Raw genomic sequence first — 18,932 nt, forward strand, 5'->3', positions numbered from 1 at the left:
CAGTCCAGAGGCAGTGTAATAAACAGTTGACTTTGAGAGTGATAGGATGATTCATATCATATGACATTGTTACCCTTCTGTAAGACCTAGGAGGCATTATTTGTTTTTGCATAGGCTGTGTGGCATGTTACATTAATACAGATCAGATAACTGCAATACGTCTTTCTAATTCAACAAGGTTGTGGGCCATTTACAGCCATGTAGCTTGCAGCACCTAGAGACATGAAATAATTAATTCGAAATGATTGCAAATGAGCCTTTGAACTTGAAAAGGCCTTTAATCTTTCAGCCACACCATTCCCAATGTGTTAAAAGCTGCCAAAACCCCCATCAAAGCAATACATGTGTCTTTTGTCCTAATATTGGTACATGGACATTGTTTGTAGGCCCTCGGTCCAATTGATTAAACTGAAATAGCTATGACAATTGATGTTCATTGTGTTTAGGCCATTGTACAAATTGTTGAAATGCAATTTTAGATCTGTTTTTATTTTGATGTTATAATTGAATGAAATTAACCATGTTATGTTTCTCACTTTTTAAGATCTGAATCCACAAAGGATCACCATGTGTCGGTCATTGGCTTGATGTGGACCAGGAAAGGATCTTCACCTTCTATGCTGCACTGTCCTTCAGAGACTCAAGCAGATCTGTCAAGCTAAACATTTTCTATGGATTATGGACCTGGCGAAGTGAAACCCCAGATTTGGGTTTTTGCCTAGTACTACCTGATTGCAGTTTCCAGAGCAAATAGCTTGTATTGGAAACCAGTCATGAAATTTGCGACTGTAAGGTACCTGTACACAGGATATGAATGCGCCTAGCCTCTGGACTGAGGAAGTAGCGAATCTTGCTGGAGTAGCTGGCGAACCAAAGGACTCCAATCATTTGATGCAGTCGGATAACCCGTTCAACAAGAAACTCCAAGCGTTAAAGGGGCCCATGGGACCTCCAAATGCCAACGTGCAAGGAACGCCAGCCATGCCCAAGATGGGTGTCCGGGCGAGGGTGTCGGACTGGCCCCAGCGACAGGACGGCTGGGAGTCACAACCTCCACCCCGCTATGACAGCCTGGTGCCGACCTTCCAGAAGGGACCGTCAAATCTTAGCACAGAGGTCATCCTCCAAAAGAACCAGGAGTTGCTCAGTGCCGAGTTCCCAGAGACCAAGTATCCGCTGTGTGACCTCCTGAGCCACTCCCCCATGAAGGGCTTCCCTGGGATCAAGAGGAGCAACAGCGAGGTCACCATTAGTGACATCGGCGCCGAGGACTTGGATCACACCACCATCAACCCCAACACTGGGGCCACCTTGCGCCGTGAGTATGGCAGCACGTCCTCTCTCGACAAGCAGAGTCTGTCCGGCGCCAGCAAAGGCTTTGTGGGAACCCTGAGGGGTTACCACATGGAGGACCGCTCGGACCAACCCAGCGTGCCTCCTCCACAGAGTTTCCCGGAGCTGCTGCGTCTCAACACCACCCTGTCACCCAGCCTACAGACGGCCGCCCAGATCGCGCGAGGTGACATTGTCTGCATCCCGGGCTACGACTACGTGGACAGCTCCCTGCTCTACAGCCGTGAGCGGGAGAAGTCCTTCATCCAACGCATGAAGGCGGAGAAGGCCGACACCTCCATCTTCCGGAGGCTGCGGAATGTGAAGAGCGAGGGCGAGTACCTGGACCAGGAGGACGGAGGGCGCTTCGGAAGGCCCCTGAGCTTCCAGAAGTGCTTCGCCCACTACGACGTGCAGAGCGTCCTCTTCAACATCAGCGAGGCGGTGGCCAACCGCGCCGACCTGGGTCGCAGGAAGAACACTACCACTGGGGCATCGGCCGCCTCTCAGTGCCAGGCGCCGGCTCCTGGGCTGGGAGACAGTGCCACGCCCATGCCCATTTGTGAGTCACCCGTAGGCAGCTGCGAGGACCTGGGCCACAAGGCCAGCATGGACGCAGATGAAGGGGATGGGAAGAGCAATACCCTGGTGCTCAGCTGCCCGTACTTCCGTAACGAGACTGGTGGCGAGGGCGAGAGGAAGGTGGCCCTGAGCAAAGCCAGCAGCGCCAGCTATGGGAGCGGAGACTATGCTGCTAATTATGGGGGTGGAGGACAAGGCTACTCTGTGGAATCATCACTCAGCACCCGGTGCACCAACGCAGGGGTGTCAGTGCTCGAGGTGCCAAGGGAGAGCCAGGCTTTCCACAGGGACATGTACAAGCGCTATATAATCGAACACATTGACCAGGGGGCCTACTACTACCACAAGTACTTTTACAATAAAGGTAAGAGAGGCATTGATTACCTCCTAATACTAAATTGTTTTCTTACTATAATGTACTCTAGCAACTTAAAGAAAGAGCCAGATGGGGTTTTTGAAGTTCATTTACGATGTGCTTTGCAGTGTTTTCAAATGCACAACGTTTGCAGACACGCCATAGAATCTGGCCGTGTGTAGCTAAATGTGAGCGTTGCTGAAAATCTATGACCTGCTCATTGAATGAGGAAAGCATTTACCTGAGATTGCAGGTACATGTAAAATCTGCAATTTTCCACTCTGCTTTTTGGATGGCATAATTGTAGCTTGTTTGTTGACCATAACTTCTGGGCACTTAAATGTCGCTTATATGTCAGTGATTGACATTGCCTGAGCTGACGATAGTCACCGTTGAGTCACCGCCGCAATGCAGCGCATTAGTTTTTCCCTTTACATTTTGTCAGTATCCATAGGTTGAAAATACATTTATATTAGCCATATCAATATCCACATCAAACCCAAGATGTTGCTAAACTTGAAGATGGGCGATTCCACTTCAGCGTAGGTGTAAAATATTTTTGGTGTCTCAGATTGTTCTGGCAATTCTCACAAACTTCGTTGGGAGGAAGAATGTTTGACATGCATTTTACATTTGTATCACAATCATGAAAAAATCATGATGAGAGTGGCCATTTCAGGCCCTTTTTAGACCTTTACATGCCTCCTGTAAGACCTTATGATCTGTGATCCGTACTTGTCTGTATCAACATCTTGGTGTAGTCATACTACTCATAACCATGTTTCCATCCACAGTTTTCATGCGAGTAAAGTCATACCGTATAAAAATCACGACAGCTATGATGAAATTAACAGGAAGTTTCGTTATTATTTTAGAAAGGCAGACGGATAAATTGTTTATTCGACATGGCGGGATCTTTGATAACAATGCCTGATTGGTGGTGTGCTGCAGAGATGGTTGTCCTTCTGAAAGGTTCTCCCACTTTCACAGAGGAGCTCTGTCAGAGTGAGCATCGGGTTCTTGGTCACCTCCCTGACCAAGGCCCTTCTCCCCCGATTGCTCAGTTTGGCCGGGCGGCCAGCTCTAGGAAGAGTCTTGCAACCTTTTGGTTACTATTCCAATGCTCTAACCACTAGGCTACCTGCCACCCCAGATTGAGGGACATTTTTTATTTAATCAATTTTAGATTAAGGCTGTAACGTAACAAAATGTGGAAAATGTCAAGGTCTGAATACTTTTCGAATGCGCTGTATAATTTTTAAATAATATAGACCATTGAAGCTCTTTTGGGATTTTTGTTGTTGTGGGAAAACAAACTCTATATACACTACATGACCAAAAGTATGTGGACACCTGCTCGTCAAACATCTTACAATGCTGCTGTAACACTCTTTTGGGAAGGCTTTCCACTAGATGTTGGAACATTGCTGCAGGGACTTCCATTCAACCACGAGCATTAGTGAGGTTGGGCACTGATGTTGGGTGATTTAGGTCTGGCTCACCGTCGATGTTCCAATTCATTGTGAGCTTGTGTGGCCTACCACTTCGCGGCTGAGCCGTTGATGCTCCTAGATGTTTCCACTTCACAATAACAGCACTTACAGTTGACCGGGGCAGCTCTAGCAGGACAGACATTTGATGAACTGACTTGTTGTAAAGGTGGCATCCTATGACGGTGCCATGTTGAAAGTCACTGAGCTCTTCATTCTACTGCCAAAGCTTGTCTATGGAGATTGCATGGCTGTGTGCTTGATTTTTACTCGTGTCAGCAATGGGTCTGGCTGAAATGGTCGAATCCACTAATTTGAAGATTCGTCCACATACTTTTGTTTATAATATATATGTGTGTGTGTGTGTGTGTGTGTGTGTGTGTGTGTGTGTGTGTGTGTGTGTGTGTGTGTGTGTGTGTGTGTGTGTGTGTATGTATATATGTGTGTGTGTGTGTGTGTGTGTATGTATGTATATATGTGTATATGTATGTATGTGTATATATGTGTGTATATATGTATATGTGTGTGTGTGTGTATATATATGTGTGTATGTGTGTATATATATGTATGTGTGTGTGTGTGTGTGTATATATATATACACATACATATATACATATGTATGTGTATGTATATATATGTGTGTGTATATGTATGTATATATATATATATGTATGTGTATATATATGTATATATATATGTGTGTGTGTGTGTGTGTGTGTGTGTGTGTGTGTGTGTATATATATACACATACATATATACATATGTATGTGTATGTATATATATGTGTGTGTGTATGTATGTATATGTATGTATATATATATATATATATGTATGTGTATATATATGTATATATGTATGTGTGTGTGTATATATATATATATATATATATGCTCAAAAAAATAAAGGGAACACTTAAACAACACATCCTAGATCTGAATGAAAGAAATCATCTTATTAAATACTTTTTTCTTTACATAGTTGAATGTGCTGACAACAAAATCACACAAAAATAATCAATGGAAATCCAATTTATCAACCCATGGAGGTCTGGATTTGGAGTCACACTCAAAATGAAAGTGGAAAACCACACTACAGGCTGATCCAACTTTGATGTAATGTCCTTAAAACAAGTCAAAATGAGGCTCAGTAGTGTGTGTGGCCTCCACGTGCCTGTATGACCTCCCTACAATGCCTGGGCATGCTCCTGATGAGGTGGCGGATGGTCTCCTGAGGGATCTCCTCCCAGACCTGGACTAAAGCATCCGCCAACTCCTGGACAGTCTGTGGTGCAACGTGGCGTTGGTGGATGGAGCGAGACATGATGTCCCAGATGTGCTCAATTGGATTCAGGTCTGGGGAACGGGCGGGCCAGTCCACAGCATCAATGCCTTACTCTTGCAGGAACTGCTGACACTCTCCAGCCACATGAGGTCTAGCATTGTCTTGCATTAGGAGGAACCCAAGGCCAACCGCACCAGCATATGGTCTCACAAGGGGTCTGAGGATCTCATCTCGGTACCTAATGGCAGTCAGGCTACCTCTGGCGAGCACATGGAGGGCTGTGCGGCCCCCCAAAGAAATGCCACCCCACACCATGACTGACCCACCGCCAAACCGGTCATGCTGGAGGATGTTGCAGGCAGCAGAACGTTCTCCACGGCGTCTCCAGACTCTGTCACGTCTGTCACGTGCTCAGTGTGAACCTGCTTTCATCTGTGAAGAGCACAGGGCGCCAGTGGCGAATTTGCCAATCTTGGTGTTCTCTGGCAAATGCCAAACGTCCTGCACGGTGTTGGGCTGTAAGCACAACCCCCACCTGTGGACGTCGGGCCCTCATACCACCCTCATGGAGTCTGTTTTTGACCGTTTGAGCAGACACATGCACATTTGTGGCCTGCTGGAGGTCATTTTGCAGGGCTCTGGCAGTGCTCCTCCTGCTCCTTCTTGCACAAAGGCGGAGGTAGCGGTCCTGCTGCTGGGTTGTTGCCCTCCTACGGCCTCCTCCACGTCTCCTGATGTACTGGCCTGTCTCCTGGTAGCGCCTCCATGCTCTGGACACTACGCTGACAGACACAGCAAACCTTCTTGCCACAGCTCGCATTGATGTGCCATCCTGGATGAGCTGCACTACCTGAGCCACTTGTGTGGGTTGTAGACTCCGTCTCATGCTACCACTAGAGTGAAAGCACCGCCAGCATTCAAAAGTGACCAAAACATCAGCCAGGAAGCATAGGAACTGAGAAGTGGTCTGTGGTCACCTGCTGAACCACTCCTTTATTGGGGGTGTCTTGCTTATTGCCTATAATTTCCACCTGTTGTCTATTCCATTTGCACAACAGCATGTGAAATTTATTGTCAATCAGTGTTGCTTCCTAAGTGGACAGTTTGATTTCACAGAAGTGTGATTGACTTGGAGTTACATTGTGTTGTTTAAGTGTTCCCTTTATTTTTTTGAGCAGTATATATATGTGTGTGTGTGTGTGTGTGTGTGTGTGTGTGTGTGTGTGTGTGTGTGTGTGTGTGTGTGTGTGTGTGTGTGTGTGTGTGTGTGTGTGTGTGTGTGTGTGTGTGTGTGTGTGTGTGTGTGTGTGTGTGTGTGTGTGTGTGTGTGTGTGTGTCATGTATATACATACATACATACATACATACATACATACATATATGTGTATGTATATACATACATACATATATGTGTATGTATATACATACATACATACATACGTATATACATGTATGTATATGTGTGTATACATACATATATACATTCACATATATGTACTTGACTAAATGACTAAAACCACATCGCAACTGTGTAGAAATGTTAATGAGCCTACATTTATGCATTTTCTTGACTTTGTCCAGCTTGCTAATAATCACATAAGTTAAAGCTAGACAGTCAGGGAGTAAATTTTGACACAGAGGAAATAGAACACATTTCCGGTGCGGCCTGCCGGACCTCGTTGAAATACGAATGTGGCCCCCGGGGTAAAATTGACACCCCTGGTCCTCTCCTTTATTTACCCTTTCAACACTTTCTACTTTCCACTTATGTTTATTGTTATGCACTTCATCTTATGGATGAATTTAATGAAACCCGTACTGAAGTTAATGGAACTACAAAGACTGTTTTTCCTACAGTGCAGATTTCGGGCAGTGTGGGTTTCAGTCCGTGCAGGTTTTATTGAAATGAGTCTGTAGTTGCCTGTCTTTTCCAACCCTACAAGGTCATATGCCTACGTGTCAATTAATCTGTAAAGGGAGCATTACTACATGAATTGTATCTGTCTACTCATTGATGTATTGATACACTAGGTGAAGGCTTATCTCTTTATGGGTTAGCAATGTCGGTGGGTCCATCTATTTGGTGAATTTGATCTACTTTTCTGGCTTTGCTAGTGTTATAAATCTATGATGTGTTGGCCCTATTCATTGAGTTTAAGGAATGCAAAGGAACATCTAATTAAAAGCCAAATCATGTTAAGTTGAACAGTGTTTGTTGGAAATCTTTTTTTTTTTCTTTTTTTTTTTTTTACATTTGACCTGTAAGCCAGAGTGGCAAAGCCACATTTTTAATTTTATGTGAATTGAAAATAAAGATTTCTTATGTTATCATAATCCAAACCACAGTTAACGTTGTGTTGTACCGTCGTTCACCGTTTACCCTCAGATCACCAGAACTACTTTGGCACGGATGAGAACTTGGGCCCCGTGGCGGTCAGTATCCGCCGGGAAAAGCTGGATGAGGGAAAGGAGGGAGCACAGTACAACTACCGGGTCACCTTCCGGACTAGCGAGGTAAATAATTGAAAAGGGTAGATGTCACTTAAGGCTGTACGATGTACACAGGTTCTTACTGTGGACTCTCACATTGCTGACTATGCTGAATTCTGAAGTCGTAGAATATTGTCATACCTTCATACATACTGAATAATCAATTAATTATATCACAACAAATGGTGTGAAATAGAAAATGCCTCTAAATTGAATTCAAACTAAACCAAGTAGTTTCACAGAACCCCCAAGTTCAACTCTTGTCATAGGGGTCGTTGAATGGAGACCAAGGCGCAGCGTGTATAGTGCTCATTCTTTGACTTTAATGAATACACTTAAACAACAAAAATAACAAAACGACCAAAAACAGTCCCGTCAGGTACACTAGACTAAACGGAAACAACCACCCGTAAAACCCCATGAAAAACAGGCTGCCTAAGTATGGCTTCCAATCAGAGACAACAATAGACAGCTGCCTCTGATTTGAAACCATACCTGGCCACAACATAGAAAATGACAACATAGAATGAAACTCTAGACAACCCATAGAAAACAGAAAATAGAAAAACAAAACACATAGACAAAACACCCCCCCTGTCACACCCTGACCAATCTACTAGGGAAAAATGACCTCATACCAGGGTCAGGACGTGACAACTCTAGATAATCGCAACGTAATCAAAAGGTACATCTGTTCTGAGACGATACACAGTGAACTAGATGAGCAGACTTTTTGTATGATCAAACCAATGGGACATTAAACAACTTTTAATCTGACAAGTTAATGGAAGTTAAACTCTTAAAGGGAAAGTTTGGTCCCACGATATGTTAGTTCTCCCATGAGACACTGTAAGTGGGGAGTTTGTGGTTGCACTTCTTATGACACGCTAATGCTAATCTATTTAGTTTTACTAAAAGCTAATTCCCTAACTTAAACGTCTCTTAAACTTAGTCTTTCTCCCAGTCCACTGGGTTAACTTCATGCAGCGGGAAATTTAAGCTCTTTGGGGAGGCACTCTCTTTTCATCACAAGTATCCTAGTTTACTACTCCATATATCACTCACGTTTCTTATATATTACAGTAATTTGCCTTTTACGTTTTCTTCCTGATGTAGTTTACTTTTTTATATTATTCATAATTTGTAAGCATTTCCCCCCAAAAAACGCAATACTTCTTTAATAACATCATAGCTACATTACTAAAGATAGTCAAACACTTAAATGACTCCCACTCACTTAATGTGTTACAAACATTATTTAGGATCATGTTGCTCTTGAAACATGGGTGCAGAAAAGATTCTGACATCCGCACAAAATTTGAACCCTTAATAACAACTTTCACGAATGAGCCTTTATTAAATGCTTACAACATTGAAAGTTATTCATGAAGTGTAACTAAATCCTTATGAATTGTAATGATTGTAATGCCTATAAGTGCTCAATTCTTAAGTCAGGGGCTTCTAAGCTGCCGTATGGAATTGTTTTAAGAAGGTCATACCGTGGATCAACCTTTACTATTGTAACCCATGGAAACGCATTGAATTACACATTCATAAATGGGCAAAAATACAATAAAAAATGGATCATAAGGTTTTGAAGTGTCTGTCTTTTATCTAGGAGATATAAGAACGCTCAGGAAATATTTTTTTGCACAGAACGACCTCCGTACTTCCATTAATTTGTAATGGTTACATTTAGACAAATCCTGTGACACTTGTGAGGGTCGTAGGTCAAAATTGAGAACACCATCACGTTCGTTAGTCTCCCCTTTCTACAGTGGTATGTAGCCCAAACGGTTCGGAACACTACAGACAAACGTTAGTACATTAGCGTTACCAACTTCAAATGAGTCCTGTGACAAACTGTTTGGATGCTAGAGACGGAGAAGACCGATTTTCGGGATGTCTCCTGGTTTGACAAACAGCTCTGTAGATCTGCCACTTTCCACGCAGATGTGGAAGGGTGACATAGGTGATACGGTGGATTGAGACGCAGCTCTAGCTTAAACTGAAGGATTTTGATGCACCGGTGCAACAATAGACTCTAGGGGTTTCAACTTTGCAAATAATGAAACAGTTATTTATAATTTATACTTACTTATAATTTGCAACTTTATTCATGAGTTTATAAATTGTTACTCAAAATTCATCTCAACCGTCAGGGCTACACACCCAGCTAACCTCCAGCCTCTCTCTCTGTCCTCCCCAGCTCACCACTCTCCGAGGGGCCATCCTGGAAGACGCCGTGCCCTCTACCGCTAAGCATGGCATGGCCAGGGGCCTACCGCTGAAGGAGGTGCTGGAGTATGTGGTCCCAGAGCTAAACATCCAGTGTCTCAGGCTGGCCACCAGCTCGCCCAAGGTCCCTGAGCAGCTCCTCAAGCTGGACCAACAGGGGGTGAGTGACCATAGACATACAGTCACTAGTGAAAGTCTCCACACCTCTTGCACAGTCTTCATTTTGCTGGCTTAAATGATCTAAAAAGGTAATAAACCTACTCCATATTTTCAAAGTGTGTGTGTACTACCAATCAAAAGTTTGGGTCACTTAGAAGTTTCCTTGTTTTTGAAAGAAAATCACTATTTTTTTGTCCATTTAAAATAACATCAAATTGATCAGAAATACGGTGTTGACTATGACTATTGTAGCTGGAAACTGCTCATTATTTTATGGAATTTCTACGTAAGCGTACAGAGGCCCATTATCAGCAACCATCACTCCTGTGTTCCAATGGCACGTTGTGTTAGCTAATCCACGTTTATCATTTTAAAAGGCTAGTTGATCATTAGAAAACCCTTTTGCAATTATGTTAGCACAGCTGAAAACTGTAGTGCTGATTTTAAAGAAGCAATAGAACTGTCCTTTAGACTAGTTGAGTATCTGGAGCATCAGCATTTGTGGGTTCGATTACAGGCTCAAAATAGCCAGAAACATATAACTTTATTCCGAAACTCGTCAGTCTATTCTTGTTCTGAGAAATGAATGCTATTCCATGCGAGAAATTGCCAAGAAACTGAAGATCTCGTCCAACGCTGTGTACTACTCCCTTCACAGAACAGCGCAAACTGGCTCTAACCAGAATAGAAAGAGTTCCAGGCCCCAGTGCACAACTGGGCAAGAACATTAGTGTCTAGTTTGAGAAACTGACCCCTCGCAATTTGTCAACTGGCAGCTTCATTAAATAGTACCCGCAAAACACCAGTCTCAACGTCAACAGTGAAGAGGTGACTCTGGGATGCTGGCATCCTAGGCAGAGTTCTGAAGAAAAAGCCATATCTCAGACTGGCCAATTAAAATAAAAGATTAAGGTGGGCAAAAGAACACACACACTGGACAGAGGAAGATTGAAAAAAAGTGTTATGGACAGACGAATCTAAGTTTGTGGTGTTCGGATCACAAAGAACAACATTCGTGAGACGCGGAAAAAATGAAAAGATGCTGGAGGAGTGCTTGACGCCATCTGTCAAGCATGGTGGGGGCAATGTGATTGTCTGGGGGTGTTTTGGTGGTGGTAAAGTGGGAGATTTGTACAGGGTAAAAGAGATCTTGAAGAAGGAAGGCTATCAATCAATTTTTCAACGCCATGCCATCCCCTGTGATCGGCGTTTAATTGGAGCCAATTTCCTCCTACAACAGGACAATGACCCAACGCACAGCTTCAAACTATGCAATAAATATTTAGGGAAGAAGCAGTCAGCTGGTATTCTGTCTATAATGGAGTGGCCAGCACAGTCACTAGATCTCAACCCTATTGAGCTGTTGTGGGAGCAACTTGACCAATCAAGCCAATCCAATTTGTGGGAGGTGCTTCAGGAAGCATGGGGTGAAATCTCTTCAGATTACCTCAACAAATTGACAACTAGAATGTCTTAGGTCTGCAATGCTGTAATTGCTGAAAATTGAGGATTCTTTGGCGAAAGCAAAGTTTGAAGGACACAATTATTATTTAAATAAAAAAAATATTATTTATAACCTTGTCAACGTCTTGACTATATTTCCTATTCATTTTGCAACTCATTTCATGTATGTTTTCATGGAAAACAAGGACATTTCTATGTATTTCCGCCTACAACAAGGAATTACACTGCCGATGTTGATTGCTTCACTCAACTCTGGACAGGGGGAAAACAATAAGCGGTATTGCCGTGTAACTGGATATCTGGGTAACCAGAGACATGCATCGAGACAGATCGAATCCTAAAGCATGTAACAGCAGGGGGAGAAATGGCATCAGTGTGCAATAAGAGTATTGATGAGATCAAGTTTCATACAAGCCTCTTTCATTTGGGGAAAGTGGCGGGTGGTTTGTAAATCTATTGGAGAGCAAGGCTGGCGAGAGACGAGGAGGGGGAATCTTGACCTCTGTTAATATCTAGCGGTCACATCTCTTATTCCTCAATTCGATTTAAGTTTAATTACATGTTCCTTAATTCAATTAAGTTTAATTACATTACATTTCATGGATGTGATATTCATAATATCGTAATAAGCTTTCACCGGTTATATCTACTGTAAGTAGGACTGGAATGCTCTTATTGTTTTAGCTACTCGTTAAGCAACCGTGGAGATGCGTAGTGAAGACAACAATCAATGGCAATCTAACGTCGCTTTACCAGCAGTACTTCCCCCATCCCCCTCAAGTGTGAATCATTTACTAAGGCGGCACAGCTTCCGTTCCCCTTATCCAAAACAATATGGCCTCGCCTCCTACAGAATTTTTGCAGTGTTGCCACGACAACTGCCGCAGTGGCACCAGGAGACGAGCCCCTTTATTTCCTGTGTTACGAGAGATGAGAAGAGGCCAGCCAAGCAAATTGAGACTTTTCAAGATTTTAATAAATTTTTCTTTTGACCTCTCGTCTCGTCATGTTGCCTAGCTGTGAGCAGTGGGCACCCCCGCTGTCTTTTGTTTCACAAGGGTCTACTGATCCTGGTCTTGCACACACGCATCGCACACCCCAAACCTCCCCCACACACAAAAAAAACGTTTCATCCTATAGCATTTCTAAGATTATTAAATGATTCAGGACCAACAGTTAGGTGTGGTCTGAGGGCCACTCGCACTGTAATTACTTCCTCTTTTTTGTGTGTCCGCTCCGCACTAGCTATCAAAATGAACAATCTCAGCACCGGGTGTCAGGTAATAGGCGTTGATAGCAGGAGATAAAATCCACTGGGCTGGTAAAACTCTTGAAAAAGCCCTTCCTCCCTGAGTTCTTACATGGGCGTTTCAGTCCAATTTGACACCGTACACCGGCGCCGGCAATCGTCTCTGACACTACAGAGCATTTCAATCGAGTGTAGATAAAGAGGAATGCGTTGTTGGAAACTGTATGTCCCATCTCAGTGTTGCGCTGAAATAACGTGTCTTATGAAAAATAGCACCTGCTATAATTTGGTCATGAGCCCAAACATTTTGAGAAATGTTTCACAAGCGTTATGCCAGTTACCTTATGAGATTTGAATTGAGATGAAAAAAAATATATTATTGTATAATAAACAGACATTAGGTGTCTGTTTAACCCACCCCTATATTACAAGGTTCTTCCACCCATTAGCATGGAATAAAAAGATATTGGGCCGACATTGGCATGTCATAACCCCACCCCTATTGTTCTTTGTGGTTCCAGTTGAGCTTCCAGCACAAGGTGGGCATCATGTACTGCCAGGCGGGCCAGAGCACCGAAGAGGAGATGTACAACAATGAGAGTGCCAGCAATTCCCTGGAGGAGTTCATGGAGCTGCTGGGCCAGAGGGTCAGGCTGAAGGGCTTCACCAAGTACCGGGCCCAGCTGGACAACAAAAGTAAGTGTTCACGGCTCAACACACACATTTGTTTATATGTTTTATTCGCATTTGATTTATCATATGGTTGATAAATGTGCAGTAAGTTAGAGGATCAGGGCCCAGCTGGACACATACTGTACATCATCTTGTACAGACCAACTGAAAAGAAGAATAATGCAGTTTTGAATGACATATATTTTGATACGAGAAAACTTGGAAGTTAGTCCTTTTCTCTGTATTAAAAAAATGTGGTAGATTGCAAAAGATCTACAAAAAAAGTCCATGTCTCTCTGTACACTGAAAAAGGAGTTACATGGCCAGAAATATTTTTAAACAGTGCAAACGAAATAATACCTTGGAGAGTTTTGCTAATGCAGCGAAGGAATAAATATGGAAGGTAATCCTATCAATCAATACTGTTTCCAAAGAGAACTGTTCTGCCACACCCAAACCCTTTGTTTCTCCTTCGCTTTGAAAGTGTGTAGTATTTGAAACAAGTTTATCATTGAATGTGAAAACCAAGCCACTGTATATGGAGATATGACTAAAGTCTATGGAGGTACTGTATGAGTTTGGCCAACTTCAGAGCTGTTGTTGCCTTCTGCTTGATGCTGGCAACACCAGGACTGATTGGTACTGATTCCCATATGTGTATATAAACTCAGCAAAAACTGAAACATCCTCTCACTGTCAACTGCGTTTATTTTCAGCAAACTTAACATGTGTAAATATTTGTATGAACATAAGATTCAACAACTGAGACATAAACTGAACAAGTTCCACAGACATGTGATGAACAGAAATGGAATGTGTCCCTGAACAAAGGGGGGGTCAAAATCAAAAGTAACAAGTATCTGGTGTGGCCACCAGCTGCATTAAGTACTGCAGTGCATCTCCTCCTTGTGGACTGCACCAGATTTCCCAGTTCTTGCTGTGAGATGTTACCCCACTCTTCCACCAAGGCACCTGCAAGTTCCCAGACATTTCTGGTGGGGAATGACCCTAGCCCTCACCCTCTGATCCAACAGATCCCAGACGTGCTCAATGGGATTGAGATCCGGGCTCTTCCCTGGCCATGGCAGAACACTGACATTCTTATCTTGCAGGAAATCACGCACAGAACGAGCATTATGGCTGGTGGCATTGTCATGCTGGATGGTCATGTCATGATGAACCTGCAGGAAGGGTACCACATGAGGGAGGAGGATGTCTTCCCTGTAACGCACAGCGTTGAGATGGCCTGCAATGACAACTAGCTCAGTCCGATGAGGCTGTGACACCGCCCCAGACCATGACGGACCCTCCACCTCCAAATCGATCCCGCTCCAGAGTACAGGCCTCGGTGTAACGCTCATTCCTTCGACGATAAACGCGACTCCGACCATCACCCCTGGTGAGACAAAACCGCGACTCGTCAGTGAAGAGCACTTTTTGCCGGTCCTGTCTGGTCCAGCGACAGTGGGTTTGTGCCCATAGGCGACATTGTTGTCAGTGATGTCTGGTGAGGACCTGCCTTACAACAGGCCTACAAGCCCTCAGTCCAGCCTCTCTCAGCCTATTGCGGACAGTCTGAGCACGGATGGAGGAATTGTGCGTTCCTGGTGTAACAGGAACGCACAAGACCATGGTGCGTGCCTACGGAGCTGTGAGGGGAACAGCACCTCCGTACCTTCAGGCTCTGATCAGGCCCTACACCCAAACAAGGGCACTGCGTTCATCCACCTCTGGCCTGCTGACCCCCCTACCTCTGCGGAAGCACAGTTCCCGCTCAGCCCAGTCAAAACTGTTCGCTGCTCTGGCACCCCAATGGTGGAACAAGCTCCCTCACGACGCCAGGACAGCAGAGTCAATCACCACCTTCCGTAGACACCTGAAACCCCACCTCTTTAAGGAATACCTGGGATAGGATATAGTAATCCTTCTAACCCCCCCCCCCCCCCCCCCCAAAAAAAGATATAGATGTACTATTGTAAAGTGGTTGTTCCACTGGATATCATAAGGTGAATGCACCAATTTGTAAGTCGCTCTGGATAAGAGCGTCTGCTAAATGACGTAAATGTAAATGTAACTCGGGCAGTTGTTGTTGCCATCCTGTACCTGTCCCTCAGGTGTGATGTTTGGATGTACCGATCCTGTGCAGGTGTTGTTACACGTGGTCTGCCACTTTGAGGATGATCAGCTGTCCGTCCTGTCTCCCTGTTGCGCTGTCTTAGGCGTCTCACAGTACGGACATTGCAATTTATTGCCCTGGCCACATCTGCAGTCCTCATGCCCCCTTGCAGCATGCAATAATCGTCGTTCTGGAGTTCGCTGCCTTTAGCCTGTTCAAAGTGGGCGCGATTACCGATTTTAGCCATTTCATACTAGCTAGCCTTTGCTTCTTCTTAAGGTTCACGAAACCCTGGAGATGCGGGGTCCCATTTTCGCCAACTTCTTTCCCGATAACGGCGAAAATCGGGTCCAAACAAAGAATAGTTGGTTCAAGAACCGTAAGCTCTTGTTCGGTGGCGCACAATTGGCCCAGCGATGTCCAGGTTTGGCAGGGCTAGGCCGTCATTGTAAATTATTGTAAATAAGAATTTGTTCTTAACTGACTTGCCTAGTTAAATAAAAGTTACACACACACTGACCAAAAAGTTATTTTGTTGGCATTTACATATGTCGCCATTACCAGTAAAACATGATCAAAACCTATTTCTTTCACGTACTTGTTGTGCTGTTTCGTGGTTCGTTTGTTCAGTCGTTTCATTCTCAGCCAGGATTTCTATGGAACGCTGTTTGGGTCTTTGCGTGTCAAAAAATATACTATTTGACGTGTCAAATAAGCTTGTTGGCCAATCAGGACCTGACTATGACTGCACGTCACATAATAATTTAACTTTTACATTTTAGTCATTTAGCAGATGCTCTTATCCAGAGTGACTTACAGTAGTGAATGCATACATTTCATACATTTTTTTTCTTCTCCGTACTGGCCCCCTGTGGGAATCGAACCCACAACCCTGGCGTTGCAAACACCATGCTCTACCAACTGAGCCACACGGGACCATTAACGCATTCATACATTTTTTTATGTAATTATTATACACATTGATTAGACTATCACTCGTATTTCATATGTCACAACGATTCATCGATACGTATGCTATGATGCTGGTAAAGTTGTCTCGCGCACCTACAGTGCTGGACATAAAAAAAGCTAGTTAGCGCATGGATGTAAACAATGTTCTTCCCCAAAAACATAGCAAAATGACATCCGTTTCAGTAGCTAGCTAACTATATTGCTAGGTGTCATCATCTAAAATAACCCTAATTTATAAGACAGATCTTATATGACGCTTATGTGAAGCTAGCCACAATAAGGATTAGCCACTAAGGTTTAGCCACGAGTGGACTTTACGGTTAACCTTCAAAATATATATTTTTGCATCATTCTACTATTTGTATTCATTTACATCACTGTCAGTTACATTATTTTATTTTGAAGGCAAACCGCAAATTCTACTATTGTGCCTAATCCTTATTGTGGCTAGCTTCACAACACATAACCCGGTCTGGTCAAGCCTCACTAGCCAGATGAAGCTAGCTGGCTGCTTATAACATTAGCTTTGGGCAACAGGGTTAAGAAGCTGGCTAGATATTTCTTTTCATGAACTGAAGTTCAATTTCATTAGGCGAACAACAAGTGGCTACCTAGCTAATACTTACTCACAAGGATTCCTAAATCATTGCTAATAATAATGAAAATGATTTATTGTTTTCATGCTGGTTGTATTGGTGCTAGCTAGGTACCAAGCTAAAGCTAGCTACCCCCAGAAGTTGCAGTCGAACAAATGATGCTTTATTACCAACGCGGGATTGTAAACACATCGTTCATGACCGGTGTTTGCTAACTTTTTTTGAACAGCTTTGACAGTGCTACTGTATCTTTTTTGACACGCAAAGATCCAAACGGCATTCCATAGTATGTATGTCGTGAAGCTATTACTGTGTAACTCCGGTAGGGCAACATCGGCAAAATAGCGCACTTGGTAGTGTGAACCGGTGCTCGACCAGTCTGCGAAAGCCACGACAGAGAACGGTTGTTTGTCAAGTGCAATTAATTCCATTATCTTGGCTTTAATGGATTTTGACTTTGAGTTGTCTTTCTGAAATGTTGTTAATCTTTAAAATGACTGCTTGACTTGTTGACTGTTCGATCCACACAGCAGACATTGTGGGCTAGTTTAGGAATGCTGTGTTACACGTATAGCGCAACATTTTACGTGGTGTCATGTACCTTCGTTATATAGGTATGCACGTCAGCTTTGACATCGGGTTTGCACATCGGGTGTTAAAATAAACACCGATACCGATGTTGGCATTTTGAGCTAATATCGTCCGATTCCGATATGTTCATCAATATATCGTGTATCCCTTTTTATTTATTTATTTATTTATTTATATACACACACACACACACACACACACACACACAGACTACCGTTCAAAAGTTTCGGGTCACTTAGAAATGTCCTTGTTTTTGAAAGAAAAGCAAAAATGTTTTGTCCATTTTTAAAATAACATCAAATTGATCAGAAATACAGTGTAGACATTGTTAATGTTGTAAATGACTATTGTAGCTGGAAACAAGTGATTTTTTAATGGAATACCTACGTACAGTGGTTGCCCCACTAAAGGTTTTGCGATTACGTTGCGGGATTTAGAGGTATTTTGTGGTTTAGTACGGTATCCTGCGTCACCACTTCATTGCTCTTCATTGCGCACTGATTATGCTTTTGGGTCCTACTGTGTCTCTAACTGACAATGAATGCATGCCATAAACCTAAATAGAAACTGATAATTGTGCACAACTTCAGTATTACTTACTAAAACTGTTACACTAAGATGTTTATTTTATTTTGTTAGGATTATTTTGCTCTTACTCTGCTGCTACCTGGTCTGTCATTCTGCCTGACTAAAGAGGACAGCCAGCTGGATGTGTAACAACCACACTCTATCCTTGATTGATTTTAGAGTTGTAATTTAATGTTTTGTCGGCCACTCCCGACCGGTCTACGTTATACAGAATTACCTTTTTCTCACTCATTTTACGTTATTTGAAAATGAAATCATATCCAGAATATTGTTTTTTTAATAATCATAATAATCGCTTTGTTTAATTTAGAATTGAGTCACTTAATTCTTAATTGATCTACCGTTTCTATCATAGGCCACTGTAATCAATGGTGGCTCAGGTACCATTCTGCTCATCTGATGAAGGTGCACATGGATCAAATTCAAACTTTGAAGACCGAGATTGAGTCATTGAAGGCAGACCAGCAGAAAGATAAACATTATTGGAGGGCAGAGATACGGGCGACAGCTGGTGCATTGGTCCACAGCCAGGCAGCATTGGCGGAGAATGACGCATTGAAGAGGGCGAAGAACGAGATGGAGTCACAATCCATGCCAGGCACACCTGCGAGCTCTGACACTCCACCTCCGACAGGCAGTCAACATACCTGGCAGGTTCGTCAGGTCGTCGGTTCACCCTGATATTTCCATTCTTCTGACAACAGCACTTGACCAACTGCTCACCAGACACAACAAGGGCTGTCCAGACCGTTCTGCT

The 18,932-nt window shown here is 43.3% G+C and overlaps 1 protein-coding gene across 4 annotated transcripts in view; it reads left to right on the forward strand.

The window, feature by feature from the left end:
* LOC106585299 (signal-induced proliferation-associated 1-like protein 2) overlaps positions 1-18,932 on the forward strand; it is a 128,018-nt gene that overhangs the window by 48,064 nt on the left and 61,022 nt on the right. For all 4 annotated transcript variants that reach the window (XM_014171403.3, XM_014171378.3, XM_014171399.3 and 1 more), the window contains exons 2-5: positions 545-2,278; positions 7,427-7,554; positions 9,740-9,928; positions 13,162-13,336. In XM_014171403.3, the coding sequence (XP_014026878.1) occupies positions 811-2,278; positions 7,427-7,554; positions 9,740-9,928; positions 13,162-13,336 (1,960 nt within the window). In that variant the 5' untranslated portion in view covers positions 545-810. The remainder of the gene's footprint in view (positions 1-544; positions 2,279-7,426; positions 7,555-9,739; positions 9,929-13,161; positions 13,337-18,932) is intronic.

Source organism: Salmo salar, chromosome 02, assembly GCF_965601325.2.
Source record: "Salmo salar chromosome 02, fSalSal1, whole genome shotgun sequence".
In the NCBI taxonomy this organism is placed as follows: Eukaryota; Metazoa; Chordata; class Actinopteri; order Salmoniformes; family Salmonidae; genus Salmo; species Salmo salar.